The sequence below is a fragment of the Cotesia typhae genome, unplaced genomic scaffold (genome assembly GCF_013202065.1).
Source record: "Cotesia typhae breed Kobodo isofemale line unplaced genomic scaffold, CoteBio_Ctyphae scaffold_91, whole genome shotgun sequence".
Classification (NCBI taxonomy): Eukaryota; Metazoa; Arthropoda; class Insecta; order Hymenoptera; family Braconidae; genus Cotesia; species Cotesia typhae.
The window spans coordinates 363,097-384,357 of record NW_027423781.1 but is presented as its reverse complement, the minus strand read 5'-3'; the positions used below and the strand labels follow the sequence as shown (position 1 = coordinate 384,357).

The window sequence follows — 21,261 nt, the reverse complement described above, 5'->3', positions numbered from 1 at the left end:
GAGTCATTGGTCCGTAACATATGAATTATTGTATGTTTGGAGCTTTTTTTACAAGGATATACACCATGTACAGCTGACAATTGATTACCCTGACAGTCCACTCTGTAGTTCGTTAGTTTCTGTGATAAAAAGGCGTTCCATTGGTCGTGGGTCGCGGGTCGCGGGTCGCGGGTTCATTCCGGGTCGCTACGCTGAAACGTGCAAGCATTATGAAACCGAAAAATAGAATTAATTTATAAAAAAAACAATTATACAAAATTGAAAATATTTCACCGAAGAAACAATTATTTATTTTACAAGAGCTTCAATATAAAAACTTAAAATTTATTGTCTGTACGTAAAATTGTGATATTATTTCCAATTAACTTCTTGATAATTAAATCCTGTGACTGTTATACCATTAAAAAAATTCCGTTTCATCAAAAATTTATCATTCATTTATTTACTGCCTGAACGGCTTAACGCGCCCATTGTTTCTGTCAATGACGCAGTTAATTCCATCCGTGTTCGTTCTGTTGGATTGTCAAATTTAACAAAAAAAAAACCTATGACTCGACAATCTGCTGGAAAAATGTGATTGGACGCTATAAATTGACGGAATATTTCGATAAAAGCAATCTCTAAATTTCTATTTTAGAATTCTTTTATTTTAAGCTTTTATAAAAATTATTTCTATCCAAAAATTTCTTGGAATCAATTTTTTAGAAAATTTCTTTGCTAATAAAAAAGTTTTCTTTAAAAATTTTCAATATTTTCTGAGTTAATCAGCATTACTTAAACGTTACACCTCCCCTCAGAAAAGTAACTACGTCCCCGATGGCAAGAATTAAACTAGCTGATTAAAACTTCCCAGCTTTATCGTTAATTCCTTATTTTCAGATTGTCTCGTTGTTTTTCCAAGGCTCTCTACTTTTTCCCTAGTATAGTCCCACACATGCTCACACTCACATACGCAAACTCAGATAAGTATAGGAAGGAAAATACGCTATCCGGGATTTCTCGTCTCCGTAGATACATTCATCTTGGCTCCCTTCCGGCTACGACATCATATTTCTCGTGAGCCGCACGAGTGCGTACCAAAAACCCATCATCCCTTCCCATAACCAGCTAACCTCGGGCACTTGGCACATGGTCGGTTACGATAGACTGGTTGTGTTTTACATCCACTTTTAACCACATTTCACTGGTTCCATCAGCCCGACTATTCGACTGTCAACCTGCACAAATATATGCACCAAATTTGTGTACGACAAATGAAAATGTCGGTTCGTTGACGGTATGATATTTATCCAAGATGTGTCAATGTCGGGTTACTAGTTTTCACTGACTATTCTATCTAGTCACTCAAGTCTGGGATCGAAATTTTTACGATAGTAATATTTCACAAAATGGCTAATCATTTGTCACCCCAGTCGGAATGTATTACAATAACTTTTTTTCATACACTGTAATAGTTTTTATTTTCCTCATTTTCTTTTTTCACTCCTTCCCCAATTCTCAAGATTTTACGATTGCTTTTTCTGTTAGATTGATGTCATCAATCTTCAACCAAAAATAAGAAATGGATATTCCGTAATTGGCCCATTTTACCCCCAAATCTTTATAAAATAGGCGCATAAAGTATCCACAATCAATAATTACCTTAGAAAATACCTAAAACAATTTTTAAAACGTTAATTCAAAAAGTTACCGCTAGGTGGCTATATGGCGCTGTTCTCTCCCGCTTGCAGAAATAAATTTCTAAAGTATTCAATAATAAATTAATATTTTTAACTTCAGCGGATTATTTACAGTTTCCAAAACTACAAAAAATAAGTTAGTTCTAAAAATTATCGTTAGGTGGCTATCTGTCGTTTGTTTTTTTGCTTGCAGAAACAATTTTCCCGGATATCTATCTCGATTTACTCATTTTTTTCTTGTCCAAAGCAAAATCAAGGTTTTATTAATTTTTTGTTGAAAAATACTCGCCGTTTTTCCACGCCCCGGACAAATAAACCACCTCGGTGTTTATTTTAGTCAGTGGAAGGATTTTCCGGGGAAAAAAATGATCCAAACCGTCTGTACCTCCAACAAAAGAACCGTACGAAAAATATCATCAACATCTCTTTTTATTCACCCGGTGGTTTTATTATATTTTATTTATGACGTATAGAATTTTCACGTGGCTCATCTTTTTCATTTTTACGTGACGAGTAAATATAATATCTCACTGAATAAAAGACTACCGCCTTCCTCTTCAGATATATTTTTTCAAACAATCCTTTACTGAAAATTAATTGTCATTATATTTTCTGGAAAAAATTTCCTTGGAAAATCTATACCAAAGGAAAATTTCCTTAATGGTTCATAAAATCTGTGATAGCATGAAAAATATCAAGAATTAGAGTTAGCAAATGATTAACAGATCGGATAAATGAATGCTCAAATATTCAGTGAACATTCTTCACTCTTGTCCCGTGTGTTACCGCAAAAGCTCTGGTGGCATTTGGCGGCTCGCCAATCACACGCTACCAAACTCAATCCCAAACTTCGAGACAGTGTGCTCGTAAGAATGGATTGCCAAGAATCGGAAAATGCTGGAAGTTATAACAAAAAGGCTAACTTTTGCTTTGGGTTTCGTTTTCAATATCGCTCAGGAATTATAATGAATTTCCAAGACCTGGGTGCTAAAATTGATCCTTTTTTGCATAAATTACTCATAAAGTCACGAAAATTGACGGAAGTTGTGATAAATCTCATAAATTAGCCGCCGGTTAAAAATTCGATTGAATTTTACAAGTATCACAACTTTTGGCGCCAAATCTAAATTAGCTAATGATATTCCAAAAATTGATTTATTTGTCTGGATTAATTGTTCAATTTTTAACAATTTAGATCCACAACAATTGAAATTGACAGAAACAATCAAAAATTCGACAAATCAGCCTTTAAAAAAATTCTAAAGTCAACCTTTGGGCGCCAAATCAGAAATATATCCACCCAATTTTTAAAATTCCAAAAATCATGTTCACAAAGTAATTATCCGCCTTTATGTCCCTAACATATCAAAATTTTTTGTTCCAGATGCTCGGAAGGTGATTACCTGAAAGTCTTTCTCCATCTCGAGGGCATAGGAGTTTCCGAGTACACGCCTTGGTCTGGTTTACTTTGCGGAACTTTAAAAGACATTCCTCAAGTCTTGTACAGCGCTAGATCTAGTCTTATCCTCGAGTTACACACCGGGAGAGAACAAACTACCAACTCAACTGGATTTTCCGGCACGTTTCGTTACATCGACCGACGTAAGTACTTTTTTTATCTTTTTTATACCCAACTTTTATGATACGTTGCAAAAAATACTGTCAATTGCTAATTGGTTGATGTCAATCCAATGACATGCAACCATTATTTCAGCGCTCTAATCTAGAATGCCTGTTATTTTTTTTTTGATTAGTTTCCCTCCAAAAAATAAAAATTTTCAATATCGTGATTATTGTGGTATTTATTTAGATATTTATACCGCGAAATAACTGTTGAAAGTTTAGCAATTTCTCTGTAGTTTGCCACCTCGAGTAGTAGGTACTAACGAAAAAGTTTTATCCGTAAACGAAACTTTGAAAAGCATGACTAGAGCCTTAACGAATCTTGTATTGATCCACTGAAATTCACCACGTGGAAATAATTATTAATTTTATTTGATATAAACAACCCAAAACAATTCAATCCGCTCAACGAACTTTCATTATTACGTAATTTTCTGATCGAAGTGGAGAGGGTAGGACATAAATACAAGTATCCCACCCAGGATGGCGGATATTTTTCCGGATTACGTTCGAACGTCAAATAAGCCAATTTTTGGTATTCTAGAAAAAAATGATCTTCAGCAGGAAAATTCTTTGGCAATCTAATGGTGACGGAAATTTAATTACAACAAATAATTGACGTCAAAGGCAAACAAGCAAATAATAAATAAATAAACCAATATTTCGGGGATATATATATATATATATATATATATATATATATATATATATATATATATATATATATATATATATATATGTCTATCAATATAACGTTCTCCATAACATTTTACATGAAGTGCTCTTTCAATACAAGCCACTCTGGAGCAAATGTTCACAATATTCGATATAGCAACGCCGTGATAGTGCTCGATACAAATGTGTGTCTATACAACACATAGGCACACATATGTGTATCTACCAACATTTATTGCAAACGGCCTCAAAGTGGACGCATGTCCTTCTATATTCTTGTTATTTACCCTCAGCAATTTCGACAGAAGCTTTTGTTGTCCGAAAAAAGGACATTTTACCGTAGCATCGGACAATTGGACAAGCTTTTACCGAAAAATTACAAGAATGAATGGACGTTTTTCGTAGTGAAACAATATGAAATTGATCCAGTAAATGCTCAAAGAGCTTAAGCTCCAGGATTGAGAGCTTAGCTTCTGAATTAAGACAGTTCGACCGGAAGACGAGCTTTAAAAGGCGAATAAGTTTTTATCAAGTTGATAAGGTCAGTTCTTGGAATTAGACTGAGATCAGGGAAGAAACGTTGATTACTTATGGCCATTGTTTCCGAATGTACGGGATCTGAAGGATTTTCAAGTTTGATGAGAAGTTTTGATGTAATGGAGGAATAGTTATCAAGGAATTTGAGTTTTAATGACGAGAAACTTTGTTCCGCGTTGGCTAGGGCTAAATTTAGAAAGTTTGGTTTTTGGAAGCGAGAGGGAAGAGCGCCAATGCGGCGTCTAGCGGTGGATTTATGAACCAAAATTTAAATTGTAAATACTTCTATACAGAAAAAAGGAAAATCTGATTTTTGACGCTAACATCTAGGATTAAGATTTCTTTGTTTGATTAAAATATTTAAAGCACAAATAACGCTTATGTATCTTGAAATAGTACAATTTTCCAGGAGTAGCAAATTCAGGGAAGTGTTCATAGTGCCATAGCAGTTGCAGCACTCGTAATTTGCATAATTTCGCCGGGTAACGTATAGATTAACATGAGATACACAAGGCGACTAGCTTACGCCTTTGGTCATGCTTGTACGAACGCGATTAGCCGGAACTTGGAAAGAACAAGAAGAATTACAGGCGCTCTTATGTATTCTCGGCTCTTCCATATCGAAATTTCCATTTTATTAAATATTTTTTTTTGTTGAATCCAGCTTACCTCTTATTTACAACGTTTAAGCTCTTTTTTTTTTTTTTATTTTTATTGTTGTAAGTGTGTATTTAATTTCTTGGTAAAAAAGTTAAGTTATCTCATTAAGCTTAATGACCTGTTTTTAATGATAAAACTTTAAGACTCGTATTTCTTTCGAGATCTTATACCTCTTTTCTTATCTTCTCAACTACCAGCGATCAGAGTAACAGTCGTTTTATGGATTTTTATATTAGACAACAAATGTCTGGTTTGTGACTGAATTTTCTTTATAACTTTAGAGAAATTTTATTTTCTTGACATTAATTCAAACTTATATTATTATTCTGATAAAATTTCCTAAAAAAAAATTTTTTTTTAGTTTTTAAAATTACCGCTAGGTGGCGAAATGGCGCTTTTTTTCTCGCTTGTAGAAATAAATTTCTAGAGTATATAACTCGAGACTAATAATATATGTTTTATGAAGGGAAATTAGTGTTCACTATATACTGTATGCATTCTATTGAAAATGACAATTAGTGACGATCATGTATTACAGTTACTGTGTGTGCGTAACAAGGGAAACGTGACGTAACAACAAAAGGACCGCCGGATAAAGCGAATTTATAGTTTCCTGCGAATATCGATAATGTCCGTCATAACAATTAACTTGATCCGCGTACTCTATCGGATTTTGTGATAACAGATAATTGATAATTGATAATTAATTATTAATTGACTCATTATCACTTTGCCTATTGTTTTGGTCATTAATGAAAATGCAGGACAATTTTAATAGTAATTTAGATTTTTAATCAGATAAATTTAAGTTCAAAACCTTCCAATTAATCTTGTTAAAAAATTAATGATTCTTGTATGAAGACAGTATTTTTTTTTTTTTTTCGTAAAAATTTAATTTAGATATCGGCATAAAACGAGACAAGTGCCGGAAATTAAAAATCGAATAATAATACCTTATAAATGGGGAAAAAATGAGACAAGATGCCTCACGAAATGGTAATATAAATTGAGTACGTGTTCTGCTTGCGGAATTCATTAAAATCAATTGCAAGCTTCTTAAACTTGGTTACAGAAAATTTAACAAATTTCTCATTTAAAAACATTTCCTTTTGTATAATCTTATTTTAACTTTTATACTCTGAAGAAATATATCAAATCATGATTATTTAAATTATTTTCTTCAGAAATTATCACTTTGGTCTTGTAGAATTAAAATTTTCTTATATGTTATGATTAATAATGCTTAAAACTAAAAAAAAAAAAAAAAAAAATTAGTTCCAAAAGCAACCACTAGGTGACAAATTGGCGCTGTTATTTCTCGCTCGTAGAAATAAATTTCCAGAAAAAAGCTTAAAATAGAATTTTCGTAGAAATTCACAGCAATGAGGTGAAATTTAAGCCTCCTGTCTCTTCAAAGATGCTCGTTTGTCTCCAAAGCTCGAGCGTAATCCCCGAACTTGGACAATCACTTTGATGTTCAGCTTAAAAGTCACCCCTCGTACCAACGTCTTCGTTATTTTCCTTAACAATATCTCTATTTCCGAGTACTTCATAAGATGGCGCTCTAAAATCGGAAGAGAGAGAGCTTACACAGAGACTTAAACAGCTGAAGAATAATTTAATCGGTTACTTACCAGTTAACAGAGTATAAAATTGTATAAGAGCGTCATAACATTTATACTAATATATGGCACGCCGTTTTACTTTTTAAAGTTTAAGATTTTTTACCTAAGGTTTAAATTATAATTAATATTTTTACTGTTTTTGAATTATGTTTGACATAATTTTTATTTGAGATTATTTTTTTGAAATCTATTTTTATTTCACTTTTGATAATGTTAATTCCATCAGCATATAGAAACATAGGATTTTGGAGCATTTTTCATTTTTTAAGATATTATTGTTTGTAAGGCAGAAATCAATTTTTATTTGGAATTTTTAGCTGTAGGCATATTTGCCGATGTCATACATATGATAGTAAATTTTGTTTACGTTGTTGAGTATAGATAAAAATTTTTCGTCATCTTAGAAATTATGGTACAAAAAAACAAACACATTTTTATTATTTAATATTAAATATGTTCTATGAAAAATTTTCTGAATTTTATTGAAGCTAAATTTTCACTAAGCTGATAAAATTAATTCAGTCCCTAAAAATATAATATACAAATATTAATCATCATTGAATATGATATAAATTTATTAAACTTATGTTTCAATTTTGTATTGTATCAAAAAAAGTAACTTTGATCATTAAAGTCTCAAAAGAATCACTATTAGATGACAAGTTATCCTATTTTCATGTAATTTTTTATCATTAAAATTTTAATTGATTAATTGATATTTTGTTGATAATGATAATTATCAATTTTGAGATTATGTTTACATGTATATGGAGCATTTTAATATTATTATTCAATAATTCTCTATCCAAATAATTACATACCAGAATTATGATTGATGTAATAAATAACTTGTACAGTTATTTTTTGCAGTAATGTTTTTAGTTCATATGCGTTCAGTTATATTAATTATTCTTATTGATAACGGCTCCAGAAATTTATAAATTAAAAATTTCACAATAATTAGTGCGATGACGGAAAAAATACTTTATCATTGGAAATTTATGTAAGCAAAACAACAGAATAGTAAATTATGGAAATCAATTGAATTTTATTTAAACTATCAAAAAATATTACAAAATAATTAAGTCGATCTGTAAGTTAGCAATTAAAATTATCAATATTGATAATTTTAATTCATGAAATCATTCGTAACTGTCCGTAAAAATAATTTTTCGAATTATCTATTAATTCAAACAATTAAAATAATTCCTTAAATATTTTGTTATAGTGTACTTGCTGAATTTTTATGATGATAGAACATCACGAATAAATATGAAATTAAGCTCATGATTTATAAAAATTTATTCATATTTCATTATGAAATAAAATTTTCTCTGGTAATTTATTTTTATTTTTCGTTGCTTATTTAATAATGTGAAAAACATTACTAGATACAGAAATTTAATGGTCAATTATATAGATTTTTAGCACTTTGGATGTCTTCAAAAATAACATTAAAAAATTTTTCAACAATAAGTTATAATTCTTTAGAATCAGTTAAAAATTTAAGGAATTAGCATTATGTACATAATTTTAAAGCCATTAATTTTTTATATCGTTTAAATATTTAGTTATTATTGGACGATACTTGAAATTATAAAATCGTCATATTATTTCACTTCCTACCAACAAAAATAAAATTCGATGCAGCATCAATAATATTCGCCTATTGGAAATTGTACATTCTAAATAAATACTCAACGTATATATTACACATAAATCAAAATAATTGTTTCTTTTCTTATAAAATAACTAATTATATGTTAAAGAATAAAAATGCACACAATTTTCAATATGTATACATAGTTTGTAAATATTTTACTTACGCACAATATTTAATAAAGTAAAAAAATACGATGTTATAATATCTCGGTACGATTTGTCATGGAATTGTTATAATTATTATGGAATTGGTCTTTTTGATGAATTATTATGACAACTATTTTATTATGAGTTTAAAAAGTAAAACGGCGTGCCATACTAATAGATGGTAAACACTTAAGCTGTGAGACTGAAATAATTAGTGATAAAATAAAGTTAAGAGGCTCACGTCTCACGTCTGTGATTCCGACGTTTTCTAGTGTCTGTCCTTAAGCTTCTATCATAAAAGGCATCACTGCAACTGGCAAGTGGCAAAGCTTCTTATCATTCTGATAACTATTAAATTCATTCGTATTAAAACCTTTCATAAATTTATAGTTTACACTTCTGGAGGAAAACAATCCGCATGATTGAGAATTATCATCTGTTGTTTAATCCTACGCTTCTGAGGTATTATTTTAACAAATATCAAATGTTTACTCGGAAAATAGTTCACTTTTCACTGAGTAACGGACTTCAGTGCTTTTTTAATAAAACAGAAGCGGTAGTATGATTCTTTTTTGACTTACGTCATTTTTTTTATTTTCACCCAATTATTGATAAATCTACCTAAGGGATTTTCATTGAAGTAATTTTTTATTAAAGCTAGAACCTCAAACAACCCTTTGAAAGAAAAAAAAAAAAATGTTAGTTCTAAAAGTCGCCGATAGGCGGTGAAATGGCGCTGTTCCCTCTCGCATGTTATAGTGTATTTCTAAGATATTTAAGTTAAAAATAAACTTTTCGGGTATACTCTAGTAAATTTAAGTTCTGGCAGTGCGTCTTACGATGTTTTGAAATTTTATCGTCATAAATTGATGAATAAATAATAATTAAAGTTTATAAACGATCAATAAAATGAAAACAGAGTAGAGTTCAATTAACAGTTCACGATCAAAGCAAATGTTATGTATAATATTAAAATTATCATACTGCTGTTGACGTAATTACCGTCCGATGGAATATACCTCGGAAATAATCTAACTAGTATAAATATGTTTATATATATATATATATATATATATATATATATATATATATATATATATATATATATATATATTTACAGATGAATTTTCCGATAATTATTAAAACCACCGTCAGTTGTGTTTTACACCGGTATAACTGACTAGTTTTAATTAAAATCACGGAATAAATACCGGGTAATTAGTGTCACTCAACTAAAGTGTCAAGTTAAATATTTGAATAAATAAATATATTTATTATTAAATTATATAAAATACAATTTTAAAGAAAAATCAGAAAAAAAAAAAATTTATTAAATTGAATTCAATTGCGATATTCATTGGTCGCACGTATTTTCTCTAAGGATAACAAATATGGGATGTACGTATATTGACTTGAGGAAAAGGCGACACAGAAAAAGAGAACTCGAGCTGTAAAAGTGAGAAAAAGGTTCCGTAGAGTGAGATTCGATGAGAGAAAGAAAGAAGATACGCTCTATTCACGTATATTCAATGTTCGGTACGCCGCGAGGCACGCCACAATAGGATTACCAACTGCTGAAGAGCTCGGATTCGTTGGAACTGTATTATACTTTCTGTTGGGCAAAAGAACCCTGTTCTTATAACTTAAAATATTTACTACTACAATAGAACTTGATTTTACATTAAAATTACTTTTCTATTGCAAATAAATTATTTTTTTTTTTAAATTAAAAATTAATTTTTTTAAGAGATTATGCTTTAGGACACTCAAAAGTACCCGAAAATACCAAAAAAGTGTTTAGTTTTTAAAGTCACCGCTAGGTGGCTATGTGGCGCTTTTTCTCTCGCTTGTAGAAATAAATTTCTCGAGTATTTAATAAGAGAAGTTCAAGATCTTGTTTAAAGCCTTAAAAAATCCTAAAATAGTTATTAAAGTGTCAAATTACATCATTAGCGTTATTAATATTATTTATATGATAGTAAAGTTATAATTAATAATTTATTTATACCTGAAAAAAAAAAAAAAAAAAAAAAAAAAAATACACTCGTAAAAAGTAATAATAATAAAATGATAATTAAAGGGATAGTATTATGATATTATGAATAAATAAATAATAGAGCTGGGGTATCTGGGGTATCTCTGACGATTAACAGCGTAATTATCAAGCACGAAGCTTGATAATGGAATAACATTGCTGGTGTATATATACAATGAATAATGTGAAGTTGTACGCACTGGGAAAAGGGAGTGAGGTAGTTTTCCGAATAAAGCCCAGTTTCTGTTTCAAGGGTAGGGGCAAATGCTTTCCGCGTAAATGAGGGCGGGTAATCCAGTTTCGTCAATACGCCAATTGTCATTCGAATAATAATGCAAGGTATTTAAACAATTGGTAAAAGGTTTAGTGATTTAACGACCGCGTGTTATTGATTCGGTTATTTTTAAAAATATAATTCTGTGTTGCAATCCGGAATCTGTTTGAATAAAAATGAGAATTCGGGGAATTAAAGGATGAAGATGATGCTTGGATAAGTCGCGGTTTATGGCCAAAGCCATGACGATCCGGAAGTTTGCCTTTGACGTATTTCATCCCTTATATGTATACAATAATCATAATTTATGCTTCCCGCTGACGTCAAGTTATTTATTATGTTTACGCTTGCATTGTTTTCATTTTTTTTTTTTTTTTTTTTTTTTTTTTTTTTTTTTTTTGAATATATATTTATTTTATGTCTAGAGAATAAATCATGAGATAAGAAACTAGATTAATTATTAAATACTCTGGAGATTGATTTCTACTAGCGACAAGAGTCAGCGCCTATGCGACACCTTGCGGTAATTTTAAGAAAGAATCAATTGAGCAGAATTGAAATTAAAATTGATTCTATATCTAAAATTGTAGATTTTATTCAAAATTTTATGAAATACTATGATAGGAAAGGACCCTGAATACCGATTGTAATCTAAAACCTGAACGACATCTTTTTCCCGGAATCCTTTTACCGAAGTTCCTCCTACTTCCTTTTTCCGTTGGCAAACAAGACAAGATACTGGTATAAAAAGCCTGAAAAATAAGGGAATATGAAATAAGGTAAAAGTCGAGGTTGTCAAACAGTTTCCTGGGATCTTACTCTATGACACTGAGTGTAAAACTCACATACTGATTCAATCGTCTCTGAACAACTAAAAAGGCTTTTTGCCAATGGAATGCGTGACACTAATGCACTCTGCATTTCAAATTACCTTTTTCATCCTTAAAGACGTCATGTTCTGCGTAGTATTGGGTTGCATAATTGATAACACACCAACTAAATCCTGATAGCTAATGCTTAACCGATGTAACTATCAATGTTTCAGTCGTTGTCCGGGTGACAATTAAGATTTAATACCTCGCTCGGGTAAAATCGTCGAATCAATACCTGGATCATCAATTATTCCTTATTTTCTTTTTCATTACTGCTGCCACTAACGGCATTTTACAATATTTACATACCTTTATCCTAAATCGCTGCCAACGAAAGGGAACAGCGCCACGTTTTCATCTAGCGGTGACTTTTGGAACTACAATTTAAAATATTAAATTGCCTTAATGACGTGAATACCTACTAAATGTTATTTTTTATGATAAAATTTAATTGAAGTGCATTTTTTTACGATTACAGGCCTGTTTAGAACTTCCGGTCAACTACTGCCAGGAACAATGTGCGATCATCAGTTTATAAGCTCACAAATTACAAAACAACATGGAAGATTCTACTCTCCTCATTATCCGTCGTCATATCCGAAAAATTGTCGCTGTACATATTTATTCCGTTCGAGGTTAAAAGAACGTGTTCGGGTTGTTTTCGAAGAAATTTCACTGCAAAAAGGCGATCTGAGGTTAGTAATTTTTATAACATAAATATATACTCTGGAAAATTGTTTCTGTAAGCGAGAGAAACCAGCGTCAATGCGACACCTAACGGTGACTTTTTGGACTGAATTTTTTTTTGTGTTTTGGAAAAAAATTAAGTATCTGATCTTATTATGTAAAATCGTTTATAAGGAAAATATCTTCACAAAATAACTGTAAACTAGGTTAGTTACAGAAATAATTATGAAAAATATTGATCAGATGACAATAATAGTCGTGTCGATAATAAAATTTCATTTAAATTTAGAGTCTAGTGAGCGGTAAATGACAGATTGTAGATTGTAGGAATTGCTTGTGTGAATAAAAATTTATAAGAATTGGACTTAATATATATATATATATATATATATATATATATATATATATATATATATATATATATATATATATATATATATATATATATATATATGATTGAATAGAAATAAAGCTGAGACACTTCCAAGCGTATTCAATTAATGCCCGGTATTACGGATGAGGATAAAATAAAAAAAGATAAAAAAAAAAAGCGAGGCGGAGATAAATTTTACGGTGAATTAGAGACGAAAAAATTGTGATTGTCGTGAGTCTATTTTTTGTCAGGGTTATTCTTATACTGCCAGGCACTTGTAGATTTAATTACAAGTAAATTTGATCAAATAATTCCAATTCCAACTCAAATATCTTAAAATTTTATTTACCTTGTTGACTTATTCCGTGATTTTTCAAGCAAATTTGTTCATTTTAGCGTAAGAAATGACAATAGTTATCGGAATAATTGTCAAGGTTCATCAATTTACAGTTTTGTCTACTCCAACATTTAAATTAGCCCTAAATGTGTTTCTGCTAGCGAGAAAAAATTAGCGCCGGTTAGCCACCTAGCGGCGACATTCGGAACTAAATTGAAATAATTCGTAATTCAGCTATTTTATGGCTTCTGGAGATAAAATTAACATAATTTATAGTTTCTGAAGCTTTCGAGTAATAAAAATGATTTGTATCGATTGAATTAGAGCTTAAAACCGACCCCAGCAATAACAAAGCACTCTCTGTCAACTTAAACAGATTCATTGGGGAAAAGTGAAATAACATCACTTGAATCGTATAAAATTTCCATTTTCCAAAACCATTATTATTATTAAATAATAATAAAATATACATAGTCAAATTTAGCTGGGTACAGAATTAAAGGGACAACTAATGGAAGAAGGTATAAGTATTCTGGTTTTCATTAATAATATTCTCGAAAAATATAACAGTCGACGACTCATTTCGGATTACTCATTTTGTATCCCCAGTTTCTCTCTTCGTCCTCGACATTTCATATATTTATTCTTCAAGGTCGTTATAGTGGATAAACAACCTCGGAATTGACTTAATGCCATTACGAGAACTCTCTTCGTTTTCAATGAGAAAATTATGAGGTAAACTGCTGAGGACTATATAAACAAAAATCCAGTAGATTGCTTTCAAGTCTTTTTAAATTTCAAGTTCTATTTAAGCTTCGTATCATTATTTTTGTTAATTGAAGCATTTTCTTCATCACATTTACTTTAAAAAACATTATATTACCTCAAAACCATTGCAATATCATAAATAAGTTTTTTTATGTCTCTTCAAGTGAGAAAAAAAGCGTCACTCGGCCACCTAGCGGTGAATTTGGGAACTAAACCCGAAAACTTCTCAAATTTTGTTTAAACTCCTTCCAAATTAATTTTTAACCTAATTTTCTGTGTTCTTAAAGTAGATTGTCCAAAAAATATGACTTACAACCGTAAAAGTTACTATAAAAATACGATCTCACTACACGCGAGTGAGTTTTCGATTTATTTAGCATCCATACACTTTACGGGCACTTATAACTTAAAAACCCGAAAGTTTGTATCGAGAAAGTACAAAGCCATGAATCCTTGAGAGCCAACTACAATTTTATTGCTACTAAAATGTCCGAACTATGAGGATATATATTTCCTATGATCAAACTCCCCTTTTTATATTACCAGTCTTTCAATTATTATAATCAAAAAAGCTATCTCCAATCGTCCATATCTATAAACTCGAGTCTGAGCGATCGATGAGAGATGACGTTTCTCCGTCACTACTCGATCCATCTTCCGAATTGATTTCACTTTTATTTTCCGATCTTTGAACTGCATCGTAGACTTTTTCTTTAAAAAAGTTTTCTATCCACTTCATCTCTCATCGTTACACTTACCAGCTCAGCGAAGGAGCCAAGTGCTCAGAGTTTCAATATGTGTCACTTGAGAGAAATTTCTTTCTATTGTTCGCGATAATTCATCAAATAATTTTTTTTTTTTAATTAAAATCCTAAAATTTCGTTAAAACCTTTTCCAATCCTTCTTACTACCATTAACTCAATATTTAAGCAAAACCCGTCAAAATAAAAAAAAAAATCATAAGAAACCTTTTTTATAAAAAATCAAATTTCCTACCAAAAAAGATCCTTATCAATTTTTCTTTATCTTTAACCCTTTCCCCAGAATCCTCTTTCAAAGCTCGAGCTCTCAGATTGATAAAAACTTGATAATTCAGCCCTCCAATAATTAAATTTCCAGTTGCTTGAACAAAGCCGATTTGATCAGAATTCACGACGGCACCCACTCTCAAGCGCCGATAATAGCTGTCCTCTGCAACGAAGCCACGGAAATAGAAGTCCTGAGCACCGGGCCGAACCTTTACATCGAGTTCGTTGCTAATTCTGAGTGGCCTGGTCAAGGTTTCAAAGCTGCGTTCCAATTCCAACCGATCGACAATATCAATACAGGTTAGTAATCATCTATTCATCTCACTTTTATCTTATCATAATAACATCATTCCTTTGTCCTTTAAATTCACATTTACGTCGTTAAGATTTCTTCCTAGAGACCCTAAGAAGCCATTCTATTCGTCAAAGATTTATTTTATCGACTCACAGGTTATGGGCCCAGGGCCTGAAATTACCAAATTCCGTATTCAAACTTTGATATTACAAGACTTAGTTAAAAAAAATTAAACTGAGTATTTTTGAACAGAAAATAATATTTTTGATGATAATAAAACAATTTACCTTATCGATTCTTGAATAGTGGGTACCTAGAATACCTTCAATTATCAATTACAATTGATAAAGCAGAAAACATGGAACCTGTTAAACCTTAGGATAAATAACCAACTGCTTTGCCGACAAAAACTACCGGTCTTTTTTACCAACAGCAGATCCTAAAACTTATCATGTTGAGTTAAAGATGCTTTCTGTTTTATCATTAGAACCTTTGGAAGCTTATGAAGGCAAAGAAGGTATTCGAGGTACAATTGTTAACCCGCACGATCAATAAGCCTCTAAAGGAGGGAAGAAGAAGCGGTAGGAGTCAGAGGTAGGAGTAAAGGAACTGGGGAGGTGTAACAGTTTGTACATCATCGTCCCTTACATTGGTTGCCGTCCCTGCTGCAATTAACGGCACTGTATATTCAACAGCATAATTACAATAATGTGTTGCAGAGCCAAACAAGACTGTCCCAGGAGTCGTAACATCCAACCCTCGGTACTCGGTCATCGGACCTGCTGTCAGTGCTACCAGTAAGTATTGCATTAATTAATTCGATCGTCTGTTAGGAGTTGAAGTGGAATTTTTTGGAGGGAATATTGTAGGTCGGGGATGAGGAAAAGAACGGATCTTCGGTAACCGAATTTAAATTACCGGATTTGGATTAGCATAGATATAAACTATTTTACCTTTTATAGGGAATTGGAATTCGGTACGCGGGATTCCAATCAACGGATTTCCGATAATCGTACGGGATGATGAAGATTGAGGGGTTGAGGTTGACTTTTTAGTTTTCGTGTCTAGGTCTAATATTGAAGGATAAAATACCCCAAGATCATTTGGTTTAACAAATATTCAGTATCCAGGTGTTTTAAGACTCTATTTACAAATAAATAATTATATAAGCGTGGTAAAAATACCCAAGAATTTTTTTTGAACTACTTGAAGTCGAAAAAAATAAATAAATTATAACCAAACAAAACAATATTAAGCTTGCCTATTCAATCTTAGGCTTCCTTTAGGATGTACCGAGAGATTACAAAAAAAAAAAATGAGTTTAAAAATATCTATTTTAAAAAGTTATCGTGTTTGCACCTTCATAGGATTTAATAAATCCCCAATAAAAGCAATAAAAACTACTTTTTCATGAAAAAATATTGATTTTTGTGACCTTGAATTTTAGACCTATTAATAATCATTAATATTTCCGACCCAGATTGATTAGAATAGTGATTCCGACCTAATTAGCCGGCGGTTGTTGCTTTTCTATAATCCAGTGTATCATTGACATCCAGCCAGCAGCCTTTGATGCTATCCGCTTTGCAAGCTCGATGTTAACTGTCGCATTGGGATTATCACCGGAAGTTGGAGAATGTAAAGCTCTCTGAACGAAAATCCGGAAATAATCCCGTCCTTCTCGGATCAAATATATCATCAGTGGATTGTTTGATTAGCAAAGCTTGATCTTCATCAAGATGATTTTCCATCCGAATCTTCAAGAATTGGATCCACAATCTTGAAGATAGCTTGGGCGCCAAACAGGGCATCTATCATAATTATCAATCAGGATATAAAATTTTTAGAATATCTCGAGTAAAGTTGATACAATCGGTTATTGTCAATCATAAAGGACAGATGTCACTCCTCCATCTCTGTCTGTATCCTGTATCCTGCTTTTAGTAATATTCCCAGTGGTATCAGCAAGGATACAGTGTATAACGTGTCATAGCCCTTGGTGTACCGCAACGTCGCGCACAATGAAGCTTGAGCTATAAACCTAGATCCACCTGAGACCACCATCCTCTCTGTGACTCTGTATGTTCTCTTGATATGTAATACATTATTCTATAGATCGAATAGATGGAAAGGATACATTAGGTGTGTTTTGAAATTCATAAATGCACTCACTCCCACTTTTGGGTTTCGGCTTATTATCCATAATATTCATAAATTATTTTTCTAAATAGAAAGTTGTAACACAAAGAATTCGTTGACAGTGTCACTTATGCAAACATTTCAATCGATAAATTCTTGTCTTTCGCTTGGGAAAATTCAATCGGATTCCACCTTTGACTTGCAAGTGTTGAATGTCTTTTCGAGGGAGGATTTTTCCTTGAATTGAGACTTTCAATGCAAAAATTTAAAATGGTAGAAATAGACGAGAAATTTGTTTCTGCAAGCGAGAATAAATACGTCAATTAGTCACCTAGCGGTGATTACAAGAATGATACAGACGGTAAAAATTCAATAATCATTTTCTGAAGGCCAAATTTTAGTTTGCTATTAAATACCCTGGAAATTAATTTCTACAAGCGAGAGAAAATGGCACCACTTAGCCACCTAGTGGTGGCTTTAGTTACTAATTTTTTTTTTTTTTTTTTTTTATTTTGGCTAATCTCGAGACTTAGAAGCTTATTTATCCCTTTTAGAGTTTCTGTATTAGATTATTACATAAGATAAGTACACATATATACACAACATCGTCACAACGTCAATTACGTTCCGAATCTACCCGACAATCTCTCTGGGATTTATAAAAAAAACGGGTTGGGTTTCCAGCTCTAGGACTAGCACTACCTTCCGCAGTTGAAGATGTAGTAGCTGGGTTTTTACTGTGAAATGAGATAACCCCAGATAGGATGAGATGAAGAAGAGAGACGGATAGAGATGTAGAGAGATCAACGAGTGTCGTGGTTAGGATTCACTGGCTCGTTTCATGGTCTCTCGGCGCTTCGAATTGATGTCGGCTTCAACCTGCTAAATAATAATAATAAATCTAAGAAGCCGTAAGGCCTTTAGATGACCATTCTACTATTTTTAATGAAAATATTAAAATATAGAGTTTCGACGAATGGAAATTTTTTGATGGACTTGTTTGTTGTTATTAAAAAAAATATTAATTAAAAAATGTATGATGAGTTGTTCTACAATATTTAATATTTACTCGAAACTTTTTCTATTTATTTTAATTTTTATAACCGACCAACGACTTCAATAAAACTTTGTTAATTTATTAAACTATAGCTCTAGATTTATGATTAGATGGTGGCTTCTCAAAATAATACGATGTAAGTCGTGATAATTTTTTGCGGTGAATTGAAATGGAGATTTTTATCTAGCTCGAGAGTTTGCGGAAAAATTTAAGTGGATTACAGATGTAAATGTACGGGTATAATTAAAATTTTAATTTACAGCTTGATTATTTTTTATTTCTTTTTCCTGTAAGTAAACATCAATATTTTTGATAGATTCAGCTTGAGAATGCGTCAGAGTATGCAAAAATTAAAAAAAAAAAATTAGTTCTAAAAGTCACCGCTAGGTGGCAAATTGGCGCTTTTTTTCTCGCTTGCAGAAATAAATTTCCAAAGTATATAATACTTGGAAAAAAAATTCCTAAAATCATTATTTTCAACTGACATAAAAATAATTTCAATATTTTTGAAAAGTAATAGAATAAATAAATGAAATTCACTCATATACAATTAATTACTTTTAGAATTAATTGAAGTGCTGTTCAGAGTGATTTCAAAAGCACCTAGCACTACTTTAATCATCGGAGCACTTGAGAATGATTAAATTCACACATCGAAGCTTTTCGCTTACCTACCGCTACACTAATATCGTCACACTACTATATTAAGCTACAAGACATCACCGTCAACCACAATACCTCCCCCCCACACACTTCCCTTCATAAAATCAACAAAATTCGCTTACACTTACGGTTATCTCATACGGCTCAATGACGATAATTGGGGATGTAGAAGCTTACTTTATAAATTTATCTTCCAACAAGATGTCACCGATAGTTGGCTCGTAAATTCTTGTACTGCTTCGCTCGTAAATAAATGTTGAAACAGTAAAAGGAGTCACAGAGTGAATAGGGATTTCAAAAAACTAAGTCTACTACTTATTTACTACTTTTTTTTTTTTTTTCTTGTGGTACGGGAATTATTCAGCAAAGTGCATCACTTTATTGCTTACAGCTTTGTAATAATGATCTACACTGCGGGTTTTAACCACTGGACATAACCCGTGTCTGCTTTCTGTTGTGATTTTCTACGGGTTCAGTTTTAGTGAATTAACAGGTTATAGGCCCAGGGTATTTTAAGGTAATTTTAAAAGTCAAATTCTGGGTTAAATATTGGAGATACGAAAAATCAATTGAAGAAATTTTTGTAGGAAATTTAGTGCTCTATCAAAAAGATTTTTATCATTTTTTCCGTATTTTGAGTATTTTTGTAGTTATACTAAATTGTGGGATAATTTATTTTTTTTTTCAAGGGATATACATAGAACTAGTAATTATTTAAACAATAAAGTAAAAATCTCAGCAAAAAATAGTTTCCTTTAGCAAGAGAAGACAATTCGGTCGTAACTCGTGATAAAAAGTTTCGGTATGGAAACTTTCTCAGCGATATACCTTAAACAAAAAGTGCAATAATTACATAAGAATATAAAGGAGCGACGGTAGTAACTGGATAATTTCTTAACGTAAAAGAAAAGCATTATTTCAAAATTTTTTAATTTTCAGAACCATGAACGGAAAAAACAAGTTAAAAAAAAAAATAATAATAATAAGCTTTATTTTGAGATTGATTTATTATAAGTTTTGATTTATTTCTCGCAATCACATGAAAAATGCTGGAAAAAGCTCCTAAGAGTAAAAAGCATAATGCATCTTTAATGTTTCGCATCATTAAGCAGATAAAGCAGCCGAAAAGTTACATTTTTTATTCATTCCTTTCAACGGTACATTTTTAACCGTCAAGATAACTAAATCGACCAGAACGACTTAAATTATTCGTCAATCAATTAAATGCCTCTGAAGTTATAGATTTTTATTTTGAAACTTTTTTCGGTGAAAAGTTTTGAAGGCTTTACAGCAAAATTTAATTGAAAATATTCCAATACTTAGAATTGGGTAAGGAAAGGGGGAAGTTAATCCAACTTTTCATTCGAACAAAGCCGTATTGATAAAGTTTCCGAGATTTGTTTAAAATTGTATTGTTACAAGGTAACGTTAATTACAAACTAATAGGGAAGCTTTTGGGAGTATCTAATGTCTGTCGGTGAAATGAATGTGAGTTTCGCCGAGGCATTCTATGGATCCGTCAAAGTAGACCGGTTTATTCGCCCCTGATTATTTGAATAGTCTAGAATCAATGGAGGAGTACTTTTCATGATTAACTTTGTTCATAATCCATCTGTTTGATTCTTTTCCAATCAGAATTTTTATTAAACAAAGTAGTTATGGATGAGGTTGATGTTTAACCTCGATTTACAGCCAAAGGGCTGGAGATATTCAAAAATCAATAAGAGTCTTTTCGATAGAAAATTTAGGTCCCTAAAAAAAAGGTCTCCTACAATTTTTTTGTATCTCCAATATTTAACCCAGAATTTAGCATTTAAAATTACCCTTAAAATGCCTGGGGCCCATAACCTGTTTAAAAAAAAAAAAATCCACTTATTAATTTTTCCAATTAGAAACTTAATTAAGTAGCAACACTGAAAATAAAAGGGAATTCTCTTCTTCTTGGAAGTAAAATAAGGTCGAAGCTATCTACGGCGACTGCTTAATCCCGGTCAGTGCTCGAGGCAACAATCCGATAAAATCTAATTTAACCCCTGGACACACAAACCAGGATCCTGATACATTCTGTGGTCGAGTGACCCGAAGCTGAAGCTGCGCTCACTAAACGGAAGCTTCGTAGTTCCCA

The 21,261-nt window shown here is 31.6% G+C and overlaps 1 protein-coding gene across 1 annotated transcript in view; it reads left to right on the top strand.

Moving 5' to 3' along the window:
• Positions 1-21,261, top strand: part of Sol1 — a 110,952-nt gene that overhangs the window by 40,544 nt on the left and 49,147 nt on the right. Inside the window, exons 4-7 of the mRNA XM_074258271.1 lie at positions 3,064-3,281; positions 12,268-12,484; positions 15,074-15,282; positions 15,997-16,074. Coding sequence (XP_074114372.1) covers positions 3,064-3,281; positions 12,268-12,484; positions 15,074-15,282; positions 15,997-16,074 — 722 coding nt within the window. The remainder of the gene's footprint in view (positions 1-3,063; positions 3,282-12,267; positions 12,485-15,073; positions 15,283-15,996; positions 16,075-21,261) is intronic.